The sequence below is a fragment of the Canis aureus genome, chromosome 4 (assembly GCF_053574225.1).
Source record: "Canis aureus isolate CA01 chromosome 4, VMU_Caureus_v.1.0, whole genome shotgun sequence".
NCBI lineage: Eukaryota > Metazoa > Chordata > Mammalia > Carnivora > Canidae > Canis > Canis aureus.
Genome location: NC_135614.1, coordinates 73350100 through 73373201, shown reverse-complemented (window position 1 = coordinate 73373201; position 23102 = coordinate 73350100). Strand labels below are relative to the sequence as shown.

General features: G+C 37.3%; 1 protein-coding gene across 21 annotated transcripts in view; it reads right to left on the bottom strand.

Annotated features, from left to right (window-relative positions):
- The window catches only part of CPLANE1 (ciliogenesis and planar polarity effector complex subunit 1), a 137599-nt gene that overhangs the window by 57615 nt on the left and 56882 nt on the right, over positions 1 to 23102 (bottom strand). For 16 of the 21 annotated variants that reach the window (XR_013378621.1, XR_013378620.1, XM_077896176.1 and 13 more), the window contains 6 exons: positions 15747 to 15866; positions 5173 to 5321; positions 4424 to 4587; positions 2709 to 2819; positions 2439 to 2521; positions 1616 to 1698 (listed from right to left, as the gene is read on the bottom strand). Coding sequence is in view for 19 of the 21 variants with exons in the window: in XM_077896176.1 (XP_077752302.1) it covers positions 1616 to 1698; positions 2439 to 2521; positions 2709 to 2819; positions 4424 to 4587; positions 5173 to 5321; positions 15747 to 15866 (710 nt within the window). In the remaining 2 variants the exon portion in view is untranslated. Of the gene's footprint in view, positions 1 to 529; positions 608 to 1615; positions 1699 to 2438; positions 2522 to 2708; positions 2820 to 4423; positions 4588 to 5172; positions 5322 to 15746; positions 15867 to 23102 lie in introns of all 21 variants that reach the window. The other 5 variants (XM_077896185.1, XM_077896188.1, XM_077896178.1 and 2 more) reach the window with 4 other exon arrangements.

Genomic DNA, 23102 nt, shown 5'->3' with positions numbered 1-23102 from the left:
CTACTGTTAACCAGAAACACTATCACAACATAAATAGTCGATTAATATATTTTGTATGTTATGTGTATTGCATCTATATTCTTACAATAAAGTAAGCTAGAGAAAAGAAAATGTTAAGAAAGTCATGAGGAAGAGAAAATAGATTTATAGTACTGTACTGTTTTTATAAAAAAAAAATTATGTGTAAGGGGATCCAAGTGACTCAAACTCGTATTGTCCAAGGGTCAACCATACTTCTTTTTTTCAGAAAAGACTTTTTTTTTTTTTTAGAAAAGACTCTTATAGAATATATAGTTCCTGTATATCTTCAAAACATAGCTGTTAGAGGAAAATCTCTCAATAATAAACTTAAAGGTGTCAGAAATTTGTATCTACATTATTCTTTCAATGGTTTATGTTGCTTTCATTTTACTTAGTTTTTAGTCAAAACATTTAGTAATTATTTCAAAATGGCACAGCAGGCATCATTTCATTCTCTTATCTACTTGTAAAATATTATTATATCAAAATGGTACACAAAAATTCTTACCTAGAAGTTTCTGAACTTGTATCTACACAAAATGAATAAGGAATGGTGTGTTCAGGATTTGAAAAGGCTTTGATCATACTATAATTAAAGATTAATAATTGATTAGGAAGATATTCTTCACATTTCCTAAGGTGTAAGTGATCCAAAGCTCAGCCATCTAACAATCAAAACATTCTCTAGTCCTCTATAAGGCTTAGCTCATAATTACAATCTGTTTATATTTGTCTCCATAGCAATTAGTAACAGATTCAAACAAAAAGCAAAGAATATATCTGGATGACTGAACATATAACTTAATCACTGTTGACTGCCCAGTAGAAATAAAAGAATCTACAATGGAGGTTAGTTGGGACCTCAAATTCCACATATAATGGAGGCAGACACTTTTCCCAGAACACTACAGAGCCCTTAGTACATTTAAAACTGTAAAGACTAGTTTTTTATTAATAGAAATATGTATTTGTAAAGGCACATCACATTTAAAATATTTTTTTGTTAACTGCCCACATAAATGAACAAAAATTGTATATCGAGAAGAGAAAGAAAATCTAATTACATTGCCTCTCTTATCCAAGGTAGTTCTAAAATTCTAAAACTTCAAAAATCCTAAAAATGAAGAAAGCATGTTCCACCTGCAACAAATTAAAACTGTCTTTGGCTCCCCTTGAACAATAATATTCTAGCCAACAGAATAGCCCTATAGTGTGCAGAAAACACACTGCGACAGTGAAAGATATATATTGTGATTCATAACGGTTTTTTATTTGATCCAACAAAAACGGAATCAGTATGACAAGGTGTTTCCCTAATTAGCAGCTTTATAAACTCTGGTCTATTTACAGCTATATTTTACTTTGATAAGAGTGATAGTGATGGGAGAACAAAAGGCATTTTGTTCTAAATCTACCAAGATTTAGAAGTCTGTAACACTAAAGATCATCATTTACCACAGCTATAAAGTTAAATTTCACTAGGAACACAATATCATTATAAAATATATATTGTAAATTATGAGAAAAATAACCTCTTCATCAAATGAATCCCAGATGGCAGTAATCATCACTTCCTTACTCTTTTCCCCCTTACCCTTTTTGTTCAGTTGATTTTTCCTCCATACATGTCTCCAATGGTTCTTCCTTTGGACACTGAACCTCTCTTGTGGATTGTTGCTGAAATTAATAGTACCCAAGAAGAAAATGGGTCATATAAGTAGGTATTACTGTCTTAGGTGTCTTTAGTTTCACATTCACTACTTACCCAGAGTATCAACAGTCTAAAAGCAAGTGAGAAACCAAACATGAAAATTAACGCCCAGTGCTGCTCTGATCAGATTTTTAACTGTGTGAATTGCCTTTGGCCCATCACCCTGAGCCACTGAGCTTATTAAAATATAAGAACAAATTATGTCAGTGCAAATTATTTACACTACATTTACAAGTACACTGTAAATTACATATACCCATCACTGCGTGATTAATAAGTACATTCTGAAAACAACTATAAACAGGAAAAACATCCTTTTTGAAGGAATTTTTTCAATAATTAGAAATGTCTGTGTTCCATCTGAAAATGCAGTGCATAGTTTTGAGAAAACAAATAATACATAAAAGTGAAATATGTGCAAAAACTGCATACTACAGCTGAATTACATGTTATGAATATAGAATACTTCTATTATTCTTGATTAAGTTAACTTACTATAGCAGTTTATAAAATAAAAATTTCATTGCCTGAAATTATTAGACATCTTACTAATGATAGTATTTCAGTGAAAGAAAAATGTTGCATGGCCTGGTTATTCTCTGCAACCTACAGCGTACTTTTAAGACAACAACAGCCTTGGTTGGATGATTAAATAAAAATACTTAAATATAATTTAAATAACATTACCCACTATTTATTGACTTACTTCTTCTAAATGCTCTGGTAAAGTCAGCATGTTAATGACAGTATTGGAACTTTTCAGACTTTCAACAGGCTCTTTGGTATCTTCTATAAGGAAACAAGGAGAAAGAGAAAAGTGACCATTTGAAAAAAATCAGTTTACTTTTTAGAAGGTTCAGGAAGATTATGGGGAAGCAAAGATAATGACAGAAATATTTTCTATCCTCCTTATAAAAATGTTTTTATTTAAATTCATTAACAGGGGATCCGAGTGTCTCAGCGGTTTAGCGCTTGCCTTCAGCCCAGGGCGTGATCCTGGAGTCCTGGGATCGAGTCCCGCATCGGGCTCCCTGCATGGAGCCTGCTTCTCCTTCTGCCTGTGTCTCTGCCTCTCTCTCCTCTGTGTCTTTCACGAATAAATAAATTAAAAAAATAATAATAATAAATAAATTCAACTAACAAAATAAATAAATAAATTCAATCAACATATAGTATATTCTTGATTTCAGAGGTAGAGTTTAATGATTCATCAGTCTTATAATAATATCCAGCACTCATTATATCGCATGCATATCCATCACCCCGTTACCCCATCCTCCGATCCCCCTCCCCTCCAGGAACCCTCAGTTTGTTTCCTATGATTAAGAGTCTCTTAGGGTTTGTCTCTCTCTCTCTGATTTCATCTTGTTTTATTTTTCCCTCCCTTGTTCCATGATCCTGTTTTGTTTCTTAAATTCCACATATGAGTGAGATCATATGATAATTGTCTTTCTTTGATGGACTTATTTTGCTTAGTATAATATGACTTATTTTGTTCTATTTCCATCCATGCCACTGAAAATGGCAAGATTTCATTTTTTTGATGGCTTAGTATTCCACTGTATTTATATAAACCAAATCTTCTTTATCCATTCATCTGTCAGTGGACATATGGGCTTATTCCATAGTTTGGCTATTATGGACACTGCGGCTATAAACATTGGGATGCAGGTGCCCCGTTTGGATCACATTTGTATCTTTGGGGTAAATCCCTAGTAGTGAAATTGCTGGGTCATACAGTAGCTCTATTTTCAATTTTTTGAGGAACCTCCACACTGTTTTCCAGCATGGCTGTACCAGTGTCCATTCCCACCAAGAGTGTAAGAGAGTTCTTTCTCTGCATCCTTGCCAACATCTGTCATTTCCTGACTTGTTAATTTTAGCTTTTCTGACTGGTGTGAGGTGGTATCTCATTGTGGTTTTGGTTTGTATTTCCCTGAGTGATGTTGAGCACGAAAAGAATGGGAGAAGATATTTGCAAACATCTTATCAGATAAAAGGCTAGTATCCAAAATCTATAAAAAACTTACCAAACTCAACATCTAAAGAACAAATAATTCAATCAATAAATGGGCAGAAGACATGAATAGACATTTCTCCAAAGAAGACATATAAATGGCCAAGAGACATATAAAAATATTTTTTTATAAACACCTGAAGACAACCCCTCCTCAAGTAAATCCCTGATAAGCCTTGAGAGACCTCATATCACTGTGTTTAACTCCATGTATAAAGCTCTGATAGTTTCTGTTTTAACAAAGATTGCTAAGGAAAGGTACACAGATTTGGTTCACAAAAATGAAGAGGCCCACGATAGTTACAAAACCAAGGCAAAAGGCCCAAGAATTATAAACTCATGTTATGAGTTAATGAGTTCAACATTTCATAAAGATTACACTCTTAGGGAAAGTGTAAGGGAGACAGAGTATCCAGGGCACACTCCTCACTGAGCACACGGTCTGCATGGGGCTCTATCCCACGGCCCTGAGATCACAATCTGAGCCAAAACCAAGAGTTGGATGCTTAAACAACTGAGCCACTGAGGCGCCCCATGCTCTCTTTTAACTTTAGGTTTTAGACAATTATAAACATACTATTTTAGATATGAGACTAAATAAGTTATCACAGACATTCATTCACCAAATTCAAATTAATAAAAGCCAAATAAAAAGATTAGCCAAATGAACTGACCTTCATAGTCTGATAGATATGTTTCCATTTCCTCTTGGTTAAATGTTTCTACTTCTAAAAGATCCTCACCAGTATCTATAAATTCTTTTTCAGTATCATCAGTAACAGGAATAATCTCATCTTTGGTTTCTTTTATTTCAGGATTGTATGTTTCAGTTGGCATTCTATTGACAAAAATAAAGCAGCAAAAATTTTAACTCATTCTTGGAAACAAAAAGCTTGCTTTCAATTAATTCTGTCTACTGAACAGGAACATTAGGTCTCATATTTATTGTTTTCTGTTTTTTAACCACATCTCGGTACATAGTAGAAGCTCAATAAAGGGTTGTTCAATGAACGACTAAACATCCCCATTTTTATTTACTCAAATAACTGGAATAATTTCAACCTATGAAATCTGCCATTCTCACAAAGGAATCTTCCTATTAAAGGTTAAAACTTGTTGTTCAAAGATATATTGCTTCATATGTAAAAACATATGAAATGATTAGCTCAACTTCCCCTAACATAGGAAATCAATTAATATAAGAAGAGGATCTCTCAGGATGAGAATTAGCTCCTCTATCAGAAGATATAAGCTAAACCAACAAGGAAGAAGCATATTTTGCAATGAATTGTTAAAGCACTTCTCTATAGCTCAAAGAAATGCTCATTCCTTTACCTCTCAAGGGTTTGATTCTTGCCTTAAAGCCCAAACACTATCAAACAAGTATCATCCACTGAAAAGGAATGTATAATCAAAAACTTACATCAAGATATTTTGACGAGGTTCGTTTTGATCATTTCTTTCCTCAGTCCCACCTTGGGTGGTTACTGCGACGGAACAGCCAGCATTCATTTTGCAATCACTCTCAATGTTTGGTCCAGTCTGCGACTGAGGATAATGATTCTCTAGCACCTAAAAACAAACCATTTACAGTATTTAGTATTCACAGTCGAATCTCATACTTTTCATTATATTTTTTGGTTATTAATATTTTCCACAGACCTATTCCTGATTAAATTTTTCATTCGTTTATCAAGTATTTACTGCATTTCTACAACTCAATACTTGTTGCAAGTCTTTATTCCATCTGGAAAAAACAAACCTGACTACATAAATAATGTTGGAAAGAAATCAGCCTTATAAATTAGTAAGGGGGGGTGGCACCTGGGCAGCTTATTCAGTTAAGCATCTGACTCTATTTCAGCTCAGGTCATGATCTCAGGGTCCTGGGATCAAGCCCTGCGTTGGGCTCTGCACTCAGCATGGAATCTCCTTGTCCTTCTCCCTCTCCTCCTCCCCTGTGCTCTCTCTCTCTCTCTCTTAAATAAATAAAATCTTTAAAAAAAATAAAAATAAATTTTAAAAACCCAATTTTGTACGGTATGTTACCAAAGTTTAAGTCCCAAAACAATAACAATAAAAATGTAAAGCTACTTTCACTTAACTCTTTTTGCTATTATAAAGGCACTTCGTGATTACTCCAAAATGACATGATAGATAAAAATATATGCAGAAAAAAAAAAATATATATATATATGCAGCTAAAAATACATGGATATATCTCTTTTAAGTCTCTTGTTTAGAAATTTGTGTATATCACCTAGAAATACAAATTTCAGTGATAAAAAATGTCACAGTATCTTAAATAAACAACCTTAGGATAATAGACACTGATATCAAAAAATGAAAAAAATCTCAAAAAACAAAATACACACATACACCCCCTGCAATCTAGAGTAAATTATTTTAACACTCCATTATTTTTTAATTCTAGTTTTTAATTTTTAAAAATAACCTCTATGCCCAACATGGAGCTTGAAATCACAACCCTAAAATCAAGAATCACATGATCTACCACTGAGCCAGCCAGGTGCCACAGAATGAAGGCATTTAATTTTTTTTAAAGGCATTTTAAAATAGAATAAATATAGTTCTCTCGGGCAGCCCCGGTGGCACAGCTGTTTAGCGCCGCCTGCAGCCCAGGGCATGATCCGCCTGCAGCCCAGGGCACAGCTGTTTAGCACCGCCTGCAGCCCAGGGCATGGGTTCGAGTCCCACGTCGGGCTTCCTGCATGGAGCCTGCTTCTCCCTCTGCCTGTGTCTCTGCCTCTCTCTCTGTCTCTCTCTGTGTGTTGCACATGAATAAATAAAATCTTAAAAATATATATATAGTTATTTCTTTTTCTCCCTTTTTCTTGCCTTACAAAACAGAAAAATAAAATAAAATAAAATAAAAGAGAACAAATACAGAACTAGGATGGGTGGAGGTAAGTCAACCAAGATGGTAACATAGGAGGCTCCTAAATTCCCCTCCTCTCACTGGCACACTGAATGTACAATTATACACAAAGCAATTACTGCTGAAAGAAATCTAGAAACTAGCTAATGGATTCCTATACATAAAGCAAATGAGAAAATATTCACACAGAGATAGGTAGCAATGATTGAGACACATTCTGGCCAAAACCCCACCCATGGCACAGCATCCTATAAGCAGGAAGGAACTCTTAACTTCACTCTGATGAGGGAAGATTTTGGATGCCACTTAGCACTCTAACTTTTAAGACTCTCACTTGAGAGATGAGCATCCAAAACACCTAGCTCTGAAAGCCAGTGAGGGTTGCATCCGTAAGTCCCACAAGACCATAGCAAACAAAGCAGAAGTTATTAACAGATGCATGAGCACTCATTGCAACTATCCTCAAAAGGCTCAGCACAGTGGAACAGGCAAAAACACTCATCTCTGTCTTCTCCTGGAAGGATACAACTGCATATATCTGGGGGCTAGCTATGATACCCCAGAGACTGGGAAACTGATGGACACCTCCCCTGCCTTTTCTCTCTAGCCCATTCCAAGTCACCAGTATCTTCCTGGAGGCACACATCTGGGTGTCAGCAGCTACTGACTAAAGGACAGGAGCCCAGATCACCTGTCTCTGACAACTAACGGGATTTGCATTTATGAGTCCCACAGAAGTGTAGCAAAGAAGCAGTTCTTAATGCCTGGAGGAGCATCCCCCTGTAGTTATACATGAGGGCCTAGTTCACAGAGATGGAACAAAAACATCCATCTCTCAGTTTCTCCTCAGAAAGGGCTTACTGATGTACTTTGTCACATGCTGCCTCAGAGTCCAACTTGTCCAATCCCTGTGTCCCTAGATGCTAAACGTGACACAACGTTTGGGACACTAATGGATCTTGACATACCCTCAACTACTGGGAATCATTAAGAACAAAGAAGAAGACTTAGATGATCACAAAGACTTCAGAGCCAAGCAGCAGCTCAGACTCAGCTGGCTGAAGAGGTTCATCTCCTACATAAGACCACTCTATCCAGCCTGGGAGATGTGGCTGCTTTATCTAATGCACAAAAACCAGCACAGAAAGTCAAGTAAACTGAAGAAATGGGAATATGTTCTAAACAAATGGGCAAGATAAATCTCCAGAAATAGATCTTTTTAAAAAAATATTTTATTTATTTATTCATGAGAGACACAGAGTGGCAGAGACACAGGCAGAGGGAGAAGCAGGCTCCATGCGGGGGGAGCCTGACATGGGACTCGATCCCTGGTCTCCAGGATCAGGCACTGGGCTGAAGGCAGCACTAAACCACCGAGCCACCGGGGCTGCCCTCCAGAAATAGATCTTAATGAAATGGAAATAATGATATATCCTGATAGAGATTCAGAATAATGGTCACAGAGGTCAGGGGATGAACAAAGTGAAAACATAAGTGATGCATGAATGAAGTGAGAATTTCAACAAAGAGAAAATACAAAATGTAGAAAACAGAAATTACAGAGCTAAAGAATAAGATAATTGAACTGAAAAATTCAATGGAGAGATTTAAAAGCAGATTGGATCAAGTGGAAGAAAAGATCAGAAAACTCAAAGGCAGAGTAGTGAAATTCATCTAATCAGAGGAACAAAAAGAAAAAAAATTTATTGGTTTATTTTTTTAAATATTTTATTTATTTATTCATGAGAGACACAGAGAAAGAGAGAGAGAGAGAGAAAGAGCCAGAGACAGGCAGAGGGAGAAGCAGGCTCCATGCAGGGAGCCCAATGTGGGACTCGATCCTACGACTCCAGGATCACATCACGCCCTGGGCCAAAGGCCCCCACTGAGCCACCCAGGGGTCCCCCCCCGCAAAAAAAAACAACTTAAAAGAGTTAATATAACTTAAGGGACTTATGGGACACCATCAAGCAGACAATTACATGCATTACTGAGGTCCCAAAGGGAGGGGAAAGAGCAAGGAGCAGAAAACTTATTCAGAGAAATAATAACTGAAAACTTTTTAAACCTGAAGAAAGAAACAGAAGTCCAGATCTAGGAAGCCCAGAGAGTTCTAAATAATATAAATCCAAAGAGACCTATACTGAAGCACATTATAATTACATTGTCAAAGTTAAAGACAATCTTAAAAACAGCAAAAGAAAAACAATTTGTTACATACAAAGAAACTCCTTAACACCATCAGCATATTTTTCAGCAGAAACTTTGCAGGACAGAGAGAGTGGCATGATATATTCAAAGTGCTGGGGGGAAAAATAACTGCTAAGCAAGAACAGTCTACCCAGCAAAGGTATTCTTCAGAATTGAAAGAGAGAAATAATTTCCCAGACAAGCAAAAACGGAGAGTTCATAACCACTAGACTAGCCTTACAAGAAATGTTAAAGGAGTTCATCAAGCTGAAACATGGAAACACTAATGGGTAACAAGAAAATATGTGAAAGTATAAAATCCGCTGATAAAAATATACAGTTAAATTCAAAATAGTCTAGTGTTGTCATGGTGGTGGGTAAAACACAACTCTAGTGTGAAGATTAAAAGACAGATATGAAAAATGACTATAACTACAATTATTTGTTAATAAATACACAATGTAAAAAGATGCAAATTTTTACTTCAAAAACATAAAAATGTTTTTTTTTTTTTTTGTAAGGGAGGAAAGGTAGTGCAAAAATGTAGAGATTTTGTATGCATGAAAAGTTAAGTTGTTATCACCTTAAAATAGACTATTATATGTTTTAAAGCAAAAACCTACAGTAGACACACAAAAAAAATGACGCAAAAGCATATCATTACAGAACATAATCAAATAACAAAGGAGAAGAACAAGAGAAGATGAGAACAAAGGACTTACAAAATAATCTGAAAATTTTAACAAAATGGTAATATTAAGTCCATAACTATCAATAATTAATTTAAAAGTAAATAGATGAGGGGCACCTGGGTGGCTCAGTCAGTAAAGTGTCTGACTCTTGATTTTGGCTCAGTTATGATCTCAGGGGTTGTAAAAAATCAAACGTCTCAGGGCTGGGCTCATCAAGCAGTCTGCTTGAGATTCTCTCTCTCTTTCTGTCCTTCCTCTCTGTGCTCTCTCTCTCAAATAATAAAATAAATCTTAAATAAATAAATAAAAATTAAGGTAAATGAACTAAATTATCCAATCAAAAGACAAGGTGAGTTCTCCTAACAGTTCTGGCTTAGGTCTGAACAACTTACTTTATTCTCTTTGACCTTGCACTACCACCAAAGCTGATCAGACCAAATGGTCACGTGACCTGAGCCAATCAGTCTTTTTTTTTTTTTTTTCAATCAGTCTTTCTTAAAAATATGAATGGCACGGAACATATGGCTGAGCTGCACTGGCCTTGGAACAATAAGGCTCCACAAGTAGCCACATCTGAGTGAAACTTGGAAAGGTGTGGAAAGGTCTAGAGGAGCAGAAAAAGGAAGACAGTTTACAGAGAGAATGGAATATTCTTCCAAAGAGAAGCAGAAATGAGAAGTAGAGTGTTCCCCAAAATAAAGAGACAAAAAGAAGAGCTGACTGGTGACTTTTCAGTTGCCATAATGACCAACTGTATTGCCTCAAATAGATTTCACAAGATTTTCCTTCTTCCTACCAATGAATTCCTCATTGCCAAGACCAACAACAACAAAAAAAAGACAGGGAGTGTTGAATGGATTAAAAAAAAGGAGACTCAACTATATGCTGCCTGTAAGAGATTTACTTAAGCATTAAGGCCAGAGACTGAAAGTGAAGAGATGGAAAAATATTCCATGCAAGTAGAAACCAAAGGAAAACAGGAATAGTTATACTTCTATCAGAAGTATAACTTCTTCTATCATAGAAAACAGACTTTAAGCCAAAGAGAGAAATAAGAGATAAAGAAGGATGTTATATAATGATAAAGGGGTCAATCTATCAAAGACATTTAACATTAGTCAATATTTATGCAGCCAATATAGAAGAAAATAAATATTTAGAGCAAATATTACCACATATGAAGAGAGAAATAGATAGCAATACAAAAACAGTTGAGAAGTTCAATAGATAGATCAGATGGATCTAACACACATTTACAAAACATTCTATCCAATAACAGCAACATACACATCCTTCTCAAGGGCATATGGAACATTCTCCAGGAGAGATTATATATTGGGCCATAAAAACAAGTCTTAGTAAATTTAAGTAAGAAGTAAGAAGATTAAAATCATATTGAGCATCTTTTCCAACAACGATATGAAACTAGAAACCAATTACAAGAAGAAAACTGTGCAAACCACAAATATGCAAAGATTAAACACATACTCCTGAAGAACCAATGAGTCAAAGGTGAAATAAAAAGGGAAGTAAAAAAAATATCTTGAGACAAAGGAAAATGAAAATACAACATACCAAAACTTGTGAGGCCCAGCAGAAGCAGTCCTAAGAGTAAAGTTCATAGCCGGCTTCTCCCACTGCCCCTCCCCACCCCTGCTCATGCTCTTTCTTGCTCATGCTCTTTCTTGTTCTGCTGTGTAATAAATAAAATATTTTTTAAAGAAAGAAAAAACAAAGATCTCAAACAACCAACTTTACACCTAAAGAAACTAGAAAAAAGAAGTCCAACATTAGTAGAAGGAAATAAAGATCAGAAAAGAAATACATGAAATATAGACTAAAAAGAGAAAAAATCAAAGAAACTAAGAGCTGGATCTGGGAAAAATAAACAAAGTAGGCAAGCCTTTAGCTAGACTCAAAAAGAAGAGAGGATTCAAGCAAATAAATTTAGAAATGCAAGAGGAGACACTACAACTAAATAGTACGTGATTACTAATGATCACAAGAGACCAATTCTGAGCAATTACAAGCCAACAAATCAGACAACCTAGATGAACTAGATAAATTCTTAGAAACATACAGTCTACTAAGACTGAATCATAAAAAACAGAAAATGTGAACAGAACATAATGAGTAGAGTCTAAATCAGTAATCACAACCTTCCAAAAGAGAAAACCCCAGACCCAGATGGATTCCCTGGCAAATTCTACCCACATTTAAAGAATGCCAATCTTTCTCAAATTCTTCTAATAAACTAAAGAGAGAGAACACTCTCAAACTCATTTTACAAGTCTAGCATTAGCCTTATATCAAAGCCAGACAAGAACACTACAAGAAAAGTAGAGGCCACTATCTCCAATGAACAACAGATGCCAAGATACTTAACAAAATATCAGTACACTGAATTCAACACTACATTAAAAATATCATACACCATGATCAAGTGGGATTTATTCCAGGGATGCAAAGGTAGTTCAACATCTGCAAATCAGTCAATCTCATTTACTTTATTAACAAAATAAAATGTTAAAATCATATGATTTCAATATATGCAGAAAAAGAGTATGACAAAATTTTTTAAACATCCATTCATGATAAAAAAAAAAAAAACTGTCAACAAGCTGAGTACAATAGAAATGTATCTCAACATTCTAAAGACCAGGGGCACCTGGATGGCTCAGTCGGGTAAGTGCCTGCCTTTGCCTCAGGTCATGATCCCAGGTTCCAGAGATAGAGCCCCACATCAGGCTCCTTGCTCAGCAGGGAGCCTGCTTCTCCCTCTCCCTCTGCCTCTGCCTGCCACTCCTCCTGCTTGTGCTCTTTCTCTGTCAAATAACTAAAAAAAAAAAAACCTTTAAAAAAAAGCAAATAAAAACATTCTAAAGACCATATATGAGAGGCCTACAGTTAATACTATTTTCAACAGAAAAAAACAACAGCAACAACAACAAACAACCTGAAACCTTCTCCTCTAAGATCAAAAACAAGATAAGGATGCCCAGTCTCACCACTTTTATATAACATAGTACAGGAAGTCCTAGTTGGAGCAAGCAATTAGGCAAGAAAAAAAAAAAAAAAGGCATCCAAATCAGGAAGGAAGAAGGTAAACTGTCCCCATCTGCAGATGACTTGATACTATACATGGAAAATCCTAAAGACTCCACCAAAAAAAAAAAAAATTGGTTAGAATAAATGAATTGCAAGATAAAAAACAATATACAAAAATGAATTGTATTTAGATACATAAACAACAAATTATTGGAAAGAAAACTTAAGAAATAAATCTCATTTACAATTGCATCAAAAAATAAAGTATCTGGGAATAAATGTAACAAAGGAGATGAAAGACTTGTACACTGAAAAGGGTAATACACTGATGAAAAAACTGAAGAAGACACAAATAAATGGAAAGCTGAAGCATCTGCCTTCAGCTCAGATCATGATCCCGGGGTCCTGGGACTGAGCTTCACATTGGTGTCCCTGCTCAGCAGGAAGTCTGCTTCTCCCTCTCCCTCTGCAGATTCTCCCTTCTGCCCCCACTCCTTCTCTCTCTCTTTCAAATAAATAAATTAAATCTTTAAAAAAAAAGAATTAAAGATTTGAATGTAAGACTTGAAACGATAAAATTCCCAGAAGAAAACATAAGTGGTAAGCTCTTTGAAATTGGTCTTGAGGGGAATCCCTGGTGGCTCAGCAGTGTAGCGCCTGCCTTCCGCCCAGGGCATGATCCTAGAGACCCAGGATCAGGTCCCACGTCAGGCTCCCTGCATGGAGCCTGCTTCTCCCTCTGCCTGTGTCTGCCTCTCTCTGTGTCTCTAATGAATAAATAAAATCTTTAAAAAAAAAAAAAAAAAGAAAGAAATTGGTCTTGACAATGATTTTTGGATTTGATCAAAGTGAAGACAACAAAAGCAAAAATAAACACGTGGGACTTTATCAAACTAAAAGACTTCTGCACAGTAAAGGATATCATCAACACAATAAAAGGCAACTTAGGGGATCCCTGGGTGGCGCAGCGGTTTAGCGCCTGCCTTTGGCCCGGGCCGTGATCTTGTAGACCCGGGATCGAATCCCATGTCGGGCTACTGGTGCATGGAGCCTGCTTCTCCCTCTGCCTATGTCTCTGCTTCTCTCTCTCTCTCTGTGACTATCATAAATAAATAAAAATTAAAAAAAAAAAAAAAAGAAAAGGCAACTTAAGGAATGGGAGAAAATATTTACAAATTATATATCTGATCAGAGGTTAATATCTAAAATACATTTTAAAAGTCATACAACTCAATAGCAAAAAACCCAAAAACAAAACAAAACAAAACAAAACTGATTAAAAACTGGACAGAGGAGCTGGATAAACATTTTTCCAAAGAAGACATACGATGGCCAACAGAATCATGAGAAGATAGTCAACATCACTAATTTTCAAGGAAATACAAATCAAAATCACAATGAGTTATCCCCTCACACCTGTTTGGATTGTTATTATTAAAAGGAGAAGAAATAACAAACAATGGGGAGAATGGAGAGAAAGTGAACCCTTATACACTGCTCGTGAGTATGTAAACCACTACAGCCACAATAGAAAAGAGTATCGGAGGCTCCTCAAGAAATTAATAATTGAACCGCAATATGATCCTGCAATCCCATTTTTGGGTATATACCCAAAGGAAATGAAACCATTATCTTAAAGAATTATCTGTACTCCCATATTCATTGCACCATTAGTCACCATAGCCAAGGTACTGAGACAACCTGAGCATCTGTCAATAGGTGTATGGATCAAGAAAATGAAGTGTGTATATACATAATGAAATATTATTCAGCCTTTATAAAGGAAGGAAATCCCATTCCTTTCATTAACAAGGATAAATCTGGAGGGCAATATGATAAGTGAAATAAGGCATACAGAGAAAGGCAAATACTGCATAGCACTACTTAGATGTGGGATCTAAAATCAAACTCATAAAAACAGAGAATAGAGAAGTGGTTGCTAGGAACTAGGGAGTGGGGGAAATGGGGAGAGGTTAATAAAAGAGTACAAGTATATCTGATCGATATTACAGGTTCAGTTCCTGACCACTGCAATAAAGTGAATACTACAATAAAGCAAGGCAACAAAATTTTTGGTTCCTCAGTGTAGTGCATATAAAGGTTATGTTTACACTATCATCTCTATTAAGTATGCAATAGCATTATGTCTACAAAACCAATGTACACACCTTATCTAACAAATCCTATATTGCTTTAAAATGCTAACTGTCATCTGAGCTTCAGGGAGTCATAACCTTCTTGCTGGTGGAGGGTCTTGTCTTATTGTTGATGGCTGCTGACTAATCAGGCTGGTGGTTGCTTAAGGATGGGGGAGCTATGGCAACTTCTTAAAATAAGACAATAAAGTCTGCCATGTTCATCGGCTCTTCCTTCCACAAATAATTTCTCTTTAGGATTGGATACTGTTTGATAGCATTTTAGCCACAATAGAAGTTCTTTCAAAATCAATCTCTCAAACCCTGCTGCTGCTTTATCAAATACAGTTAATGTAATATTTTAAGTCCTTTGTCAGCATTTTAACAAGTCTTTGCAGCATCTTCTCTAGGAGTAGATTCCATCTCTAGAAACTACTTTCTTTGTTCATTCCTAAGAACCAATTCCTCATTTGTTAAAGTTCTACCATGAGATTGCTGCAGTTCAGTCACATCTTTATGCTTTTTTTTTTTTAAGATTTTATTCATTTATTCATGAGAGACACACAGAGAGGGGCGGGGCAGAGACCCAGGCAGAGGGAGAAGCAGGATCCACGCAGGGAGCCTGATGTGGGACTCAATCCCAGGTCTCCAGGATCAGGCCCTGAGCTGAAGGCAGCGCTAAACCGCTGAGCCACCCGGGCTACCCACAACTTTCTGTTCTACTTCTACTTCTCTTGCTATTTCTACCACATTTGCAGTTACTCCCCCTCCCCACTGAAGTCTTGAACCCTTCAAAGTCATCCAGAAGGGTTAAAATCAACTTCTTCCCAACTCTTAATACGGACATTGTGACTTCTTCCCATGAATCCTAAATGTTCTTAATGGCAACTAGAATGGTGAATCCTTTCCAGGAAGTTTTCAATTTACTTTGCCCAAATCCATCAGAGGAATCACTATCCATGACAGATACAGACTTATGAAATAGGAAAGTTCCTCCAGGGATCCCTGGGTGGCGCAGCGGTTTGGCACCTGCCTTTGGCCTGGGGCGTGATCCTGGAGTCCCGAGATCGAGTCCCACGTCGGGCTCCTGGTGCATGGAGCCTGCTTCTCCCTCTGCCTGTGTCTCTGCCTCTCTCTCTCTCTGTGTGTGTGACTGTCATAAAAAAAAAAAAAGGTTCCTCCAATATAAGACTTGAAAGTCAAAATGGCTCCCCGATCCATGGGCTACAGAATGCATGTAGTTGTTAGCAGGCATGAAAACATGAATGTCACAGTACATCTCCATCACAGCTTTTAGATGACCAAGTACATTGTCAGTGAGCAGTAATCTTTTGAAAGGAATCTTTTCTTTTGAGTAAGAGGTCTCAACTCTGGGCCAAAAATATTCAGTAAGCCATGTTGTAAACAGATGGGTTGATATCCAGGCTTTGTTCTTCCTTTATAGGCATAAGCAGAATAGATTTAGCGTAATTCTTAAGGCGCTTAGTATTTTCAGAAAGGTCAATTAGCACTGGTTTCAATTTAAAGACATTGGCTGCATTAACCACTAAGAGTCGGTCTGTTTTTTTTTCTTCTATTTAATTTCTATTTATTTATTAAAAGATTTTGACTGATTGACTGGCTGATAGTGTGGGCAGGGAGAGGGGCAGAGGGAGACAGAGAATCTCCAGGAGACTCCACACTGAGCACAGAGACCGATGCAGGGCTTGATCCCATGACCCTGATATCATGACCTGAGCTGAAATCAAGAGTCAGACACTCAAACTGAGCCCTCAGGTGCCCCTATTTAATTTTTATTTGATTAATCATGTCTTTAAAAATAATTTTTATTTAAATTCTAGTTAGTTAACATATAGCTAGTTAACATATCCATTTCTGGAACAGAATTTAGTGATTCACTACTAACATATAACAACCAATGCTCATCACAAGTGCCCTCCTTTTTTTTTTTTTTTTTTTTTAAGTGCCCTCCTTAATACCCATAATCCATTCAGTCCATGCCCCACCTACCTCCCCCTCCAGCAACCCTCAGTTTGTTCTCTATAGTTAAGAGTCTCTTATGGTGTGCTTCCTTCTCCTTTTTTCCCCCTTCCTCTGTATTTATGTTTTGTTTCTTAAATTCCACATATTAATTCCACCGTAAAATCATACGGTGTTTGTCTTTCTCTTAGTTTGCTTAGCATAATACACTCTAGCTTTAATCCATGTCATTGCAAATGCAATACTTCATTCTTTTTGAGGCATGAGTATTATTTATATATACATATATTAGCTTCTATATATTTATATATATATGTTTATATATGTATATATATAAAAATCACATCTTCTTTATCCATTCATCAGTTGATGGACATTTGGGCTCTTTCTATAACATGGCTATTGTTGATAATGGTGCTCTAAACATCAGGGAGCATGTGCCCCCTTCAAATCAGTATTTTCGTATCCTTTTGGTAAATACCTAGTAGTGCAATTGTGGGTTGTAGGGCAGCTCTATTTTTAACTTTTTGGAAAACCTCCATACTGTTTTCTAGGGTAGGTGCACAGTTTGCATTCCCACCAACAATATAAGAGGGTTCCTTTCTCTGTATACTTAACAACATCTGTTGTTTCCTGTGTTCATTTTAGCCATTCTGACAGGTATGAGGTTGTATCACATCATGGTTCTCATTTGTATTTACTCAATGATGATGTTGAAGATCTTTTCACATGTCTGTTAGCCATCTGGATGTCTTCTTTGGAAAACATCTATTCATGTCTTCTACCCATTTCTTAACTAGATTATGTTTTTTGGGTGTTGACTTTTTAAGTTTTTTTTATATACTTTGGATATTAACCCTTTATCAGATAGGTCATTTGCAAATATCTTTTCCCATCCAGTAGGTCACTTTTTAGTTTTGTTGACTGTTTCCTTTCCTGTGCAGAAGCTTTTTATCTTGATGAAGTCCCAATAGTTCGTTTTTGCTTTTGTTTCCCTTGCCTCTTGAGACATGTCTAGTAAGATGTTGCTGCTGCCAAGGTCAAGGTTGCTTCCTGTGTTCTCCTTTAAGATTTGATGGATTCCTGTCTCACGTTTCAGTATTTCAACCATTTTGAATTTATTTTGGGGTATGGTGTAAGAAAGTGGTCCAGTTTCATTCTTCTGCATGTAGCTGTCCAGTTTTTTCAACACCATTTGTTGAAGAGACTATCAGTTCTTCCACTGGATATTCTTTCCTGCTGTGTCAAAGATTAGTTGATTAAATAACTGCAGGTCCATTTCTGGGTTTTCTATTCTGTTCCACTGATGCATGTGTCTGTTTTTGTGCCGGTACCATACTGTCTTCTTGATTATTCTTTGTAACATAGTTTGAAGTCCAGAATTGTGATGACTTCAGCTTTGGTTTTCTTTTTCAAGATTGCTTAGGCTACTCAGGGTCTTTTGTGGTTTCATACAAATTTTAGTATCATTTGTTCTAGCCCCATGAAAAATGCTGTTGGTATTTTGATAGGGATTGCATTTAATGTGTAGATTGCTTTGGGTAGTACGGACATTTTAACAATATTTGTTTTTCTAATCCATGAGCATGGAATGTTTTTCCATTTCTTTGTGTCATCTTCCATTTCTTTCATAAGTGTTGTATAGTCTTCAGAGTAGAGATCTTGCACCTCTTTGGTTAGGTTTATTCCTAGGTATCTTATGGGTTTTGGTGCAATTGTAAATGGGATCCAATGCTTAATTTCTCTTTCTTCTGTCTCATTGATAGTGTATAGAAATGCAACTGATTTCTGTGCAATGATTTTGTATCCTGCCACATTGCTGAATTGCTATAGGAGTTCTAGCAAATTGGGATCCCTGGGTGGCGCAGCGGTTTGGCGCCTGCCTTTGGCCCAGGGCGCGATCCTGGAGACCTGGGATCGAATCCCACATCAGGCTCCCGGTGCATGGAGCCTGCTTCTCCCTCTGCCTGTGTCTCTGCCTCTCTCTCTCTCTCTCTGTGACTATCATAAATAAATTAAAAAAAAAAAAAAGGAGTTCTAGCAAATTTTGGAGTGGAGTCTTTTGGGCTTTCCACATACAGTATTATGTGATCTGTGAAAAGTGAGAGTTTGAATTCTTCTTTGCTGACTTGAATGCATTTTATTTCTTCTCGTCTGGTTGCTGAGGCTAGGACTTCTAGTACTATGTTGAGCAAGAGTGGTGAGAGTGGGCATCCCTGTCATGTTCCTGACCTGAGCAAAGCTCTCAGTTTTTCCCCATTGAGGATGATAGTAGCTGTGGGTCTTTCATATATGGGCTTTATGATGTTGAGGTATGTTTCCTCTATCCATACTCTGTTGAGAGTTTTTATCAAGAATAGGTCCTCTACTGGAGCTCCTCGGTGGCTCAGCTGTTTAGCGTCCAACTCTTTTGATTTCAGCTCAGGTCATGATCTCAAGATTGTGGGATCAAGCCCCACATCAGGCTCTGCACCATTGTTTCCTTGTTGATTTTCTGCTTAGATGATCGTGTCCATTGCTGTAAGTGGGGTGTTAAGGCCCCCTACTATTACCGTATTATCAATTAGTTTATGTTGTTACTAATTGATTTATATATTTGGGTGCTTACAAGTTGGGAGCATAAATATTTATAATTGTTAGATCTTCTTGTTGGATAGACTTCTTTATTATGACATAATGCCCATTTTCATCTCATATTATAGTCTTTTGTTTAAAATATAGTTTGTCTGATATAAGCCTTTTGTTTAAAATATAGTTTGGCTACTCCAGCTTTCTTTTGACATTAGCATGATAAACAGTTCTCTATCCCCTCACTTTCAATCTACAGGTAGGTAACTTTAGGTCTAAAATGAGTCTCTTGTAGCCAGCATATAGATGGATCTTGTTTATTTGTTTTTTATCCACTCTGACATATAGTCAGATTGATTGACTGAGCATATAGTCCATTCACATTCAGAGTAATTATTGATAGATATGAATATGAATTTGGTGTCATTGTATTACCTATAAAGTCACTGTTCCTACAGATTGTCTCTGCTCCTTTCTGGTCTTTGTTACTTTTGGTCTTTCTTTCCCACTCAAAGAGTCCCCTTCAATATTTCTAGCAGAACTGGTTAGTGGTCATGAACTCCTTTAGTTTTGTCTTGGAAACTCATTATCTCCCATTCTGTTCTGAATGACAGCCTTGCTGGATAGAATATTCTTGGCAGCATATTTTTCCCATTCAGCTTGTTGAATAGGTCATGGCACTCCCATCTGGCCTGCCAAGTTTCTGTGGAGAGATCTGCTAACCTTATTTGTCTTCCTTTGTACATTAGGGCTTTCTTTTCCTTTGCTGCTTTCAGGATTCTTTATCTCCGTATTTTGCAAATTTTACTATGATATGTCTTGGTGTTGGCCTGCTTTTGTTGATTTTGATGGGAGTTTTCTATGCCTTCTGGATTTGGATATCTGCTTCCTTCCCCAGATCAAGGAAGTTCTCAGCTATAATTTACTCAAATAAACCTTCTGCCCCTTTTCTTCTCTTCTTCTGGGACTCCAATGATACAGATATTATTACACTTTATAGAGTTGTTGAGTTACATAAGTCTACATTTGTGATCCAATATTTTTCTTCCCTTCTTCTTTTTAGCTTCATTGTTTTCCGTAATTTTATCTACTACATCACTTATTCATTCTTCTGCTTCTGGCATCCTTGTGGTCATTACACCCGGCCGGTTTTGCATCTTGGTTATAGCATTTTTTATTTCAGTCTGACTAGTTTTTATGTCTTCTATTTCTGCAGTAAGGGACTTCCTGGTGTCTTCTATGCTTTGCTCAAACCCAGCCAGTATACTTATAATTATTGTTTTATTTTTTTTTCATAATTATTGTTTGAAATTCTGGTTCAGGCATATTACTTATAACCGATTTGATTAGATCCCTGCCCATGACCTCTTCTTCCTGCTTTTGGGGTGAATTCCTCCATCTTGGCATTTTGTCTCTGTCTTTGGTGTGTTATAAAAACTAGTTATGTTTCCTGCTCCTGAGAGTAATGGCTATATTAAGAAGAGGTCCTATGCCATCCAAGGCCTGGTCCTTCATGAAGTGTTTCTGTTGTATGCTGTGTGTACTCTGCTATTGTGTTTTGGCTGCTCTTTCCCTCAGGTTAGTCCTCTGCAGAGTCTCTCCCCTCCTGCAGTGGGGAGTATCTGGACCTTGTCCAGTGTGTGGCAAGTTTTAACTAGGTGTGTTTTGGTCTGCTTGTCAAAAAAGGCTAGGTCTGGGGCACCTGGGTGGCTCAGCTGGTTAAACATCTGACTCTTGGTTTCAGCTAGGGTCATGATCTCAGTGTCAGGAGATTGAGCCCCATGTCAGGCTCTGCACTCAGCATGGAATCTGCTTGAGATTCTCCCTCCCTTCCCTCTGCCCCTCCCTGCGTATGCTCTGAGAGGAAGAATGAACAAACGAATGAAAGAAAGAGGCTAGGTTCTATGTCCCCAGAGCTTAAACTCTGCACACTCTATGGTCAGTAGTCTTAGTGAGTGCAGAGGGTTTGTGCTGGTCTTCTGGGGTAAGGAGCTGCTGCTGCTCTCTCAGTCACACTTGCCCTAGTTCAGAAGCACCTGCAGAGCACAAACAGGTGGGGCTTGGTTTAAGTGGCTCAGGCCTCCACTGTGGGATACGATGTTGCTCACTGAAGTCCGTCTATACTGATGGGGAGTGCAGAATGGCATTACCTTGCTCTCTTGTCCCCAGAGAGGGGTGTTCATGCCCCCACTGTTCAAGAAGCCCTCAGAAGAGCGAACAATCTCCCCTCCTGTGTTTCTGTCAGATCCTTGCCTTCACCCTGTTTGACCTATGGGCCCACCTGGGGGTGTGGTGCTCCTGTGTTTTTATCTCAGGCATACCAGCTGAGTTTCAAAATTCCAAATTTTAGGGACCTGGCACAGCACAGTGTCACACTGATCCTCTGTGGGAGGGTCTTGCTGCACCGTGGCCACTGCTGCCAGTTTATCCCAGAAGGACAGTTGCACAAACACGCACAGATTTGGAGTTTATGGTCAGCAGAAAGCTGGGGTCCAGTTAGCTGCCCTCAGCAGCTGCCTCTATTTGTATGCTAATGAACAGGGCAGCCAATGACCCACAGGAGAGTCAGCCCATCCTTTGAATCTAGGCATTGACTTTCCCTTTCTAGCTATTAAAGTCCTACATGGCATCTTCTTCCAGTACAAGGTTATCATGTCTACACTGAAAATCTATTGTTTAGTGTAACCACCTTCATTAATTACTCTAGCTAGATCTTTTGGATAACTTGCTGGAGCTTCAGCACTTGCTACTTCATCTTGCACTTTTACGTTATGAAGATGACTTCTTTTCTTAAACCTCAGAACCAACCTCTGCTTAGCTTCGTACTTTTCCTCTGCAGCTTCCTCGCCTTTCCCAGCCTTCAAAGAATTGAAGAGTCAGGGGCTTGCTCTGGACTAGGTTTTGGCTTAAGGGATGTTGTGGCTGCTTTGATCTTCCATCCCAACTACTAAAACTTTCTTCATACCAGCAATGAGGCTGTTTCATGTTCTTATCCCTCGTGTGTTCACTGGACCAGCACTTTTAATTACTTTCAAGAACTTTTCCTTTGTATTCACAACTTGGCTGTTTGTTGCAAGAAGTCTAGCTCTTGGCCTATCTCAGCTTTCAACATGCTTTCTTCATTAAACTTAATTATTTTTAGCTTTTGAGTTAAAGGGACAGATATGTGACTCCTTCACTTGAACACTTAGGGGCCATTGTGGAGTTAATTGTCTAATTTCAATACTGTTGTGTCTCAGGGAATACGGAGGCCCAAGGAAAAGAGAGAAATGGGGGAACAGCCAGTTGGTGGTAGAGTAAAAAACCACATATTTATTGATGAAGTTCAGCATCTAATATGGGCATGGTTTGTGGTGCCCCAAAGCAATTACAATAGTAACATCAAAGATCACTGGTCATAAATCGCTATAACAAATATAAAGACAAAAAAAAAAAAAAAAAAAACAAATATAAAGACAATGAAAAGGTTTAAGATATTATAAGAATTATCAAAACGTCAAAGAGACATGAGGTGAGCAAATGCTGTTAGAAAATAATGCAAACGGATTTGCCCAACGTGTGGTTGTCGGAAGTCTTCAATTTGTATAAAATGCAGTATCTGCAAAGTATAATAAAACAAAGTGCAATAAAACTAGGTATGCCTATATTAACTTTCAGTTATGAAGTAAATAAGGCCTGAGGAGCTAAGGTAATATTGTAACTATAGTTGACAACATTGCATTACAGAACTGAAATTTGCTAAGATAGTAGAACTTCTCTGTCTCAAAAAACAAATAATGTATATCAGTGTTGAACTGTGTTAACTAAGTAACAGAAATCCTTTCACTATGTATATGTATAT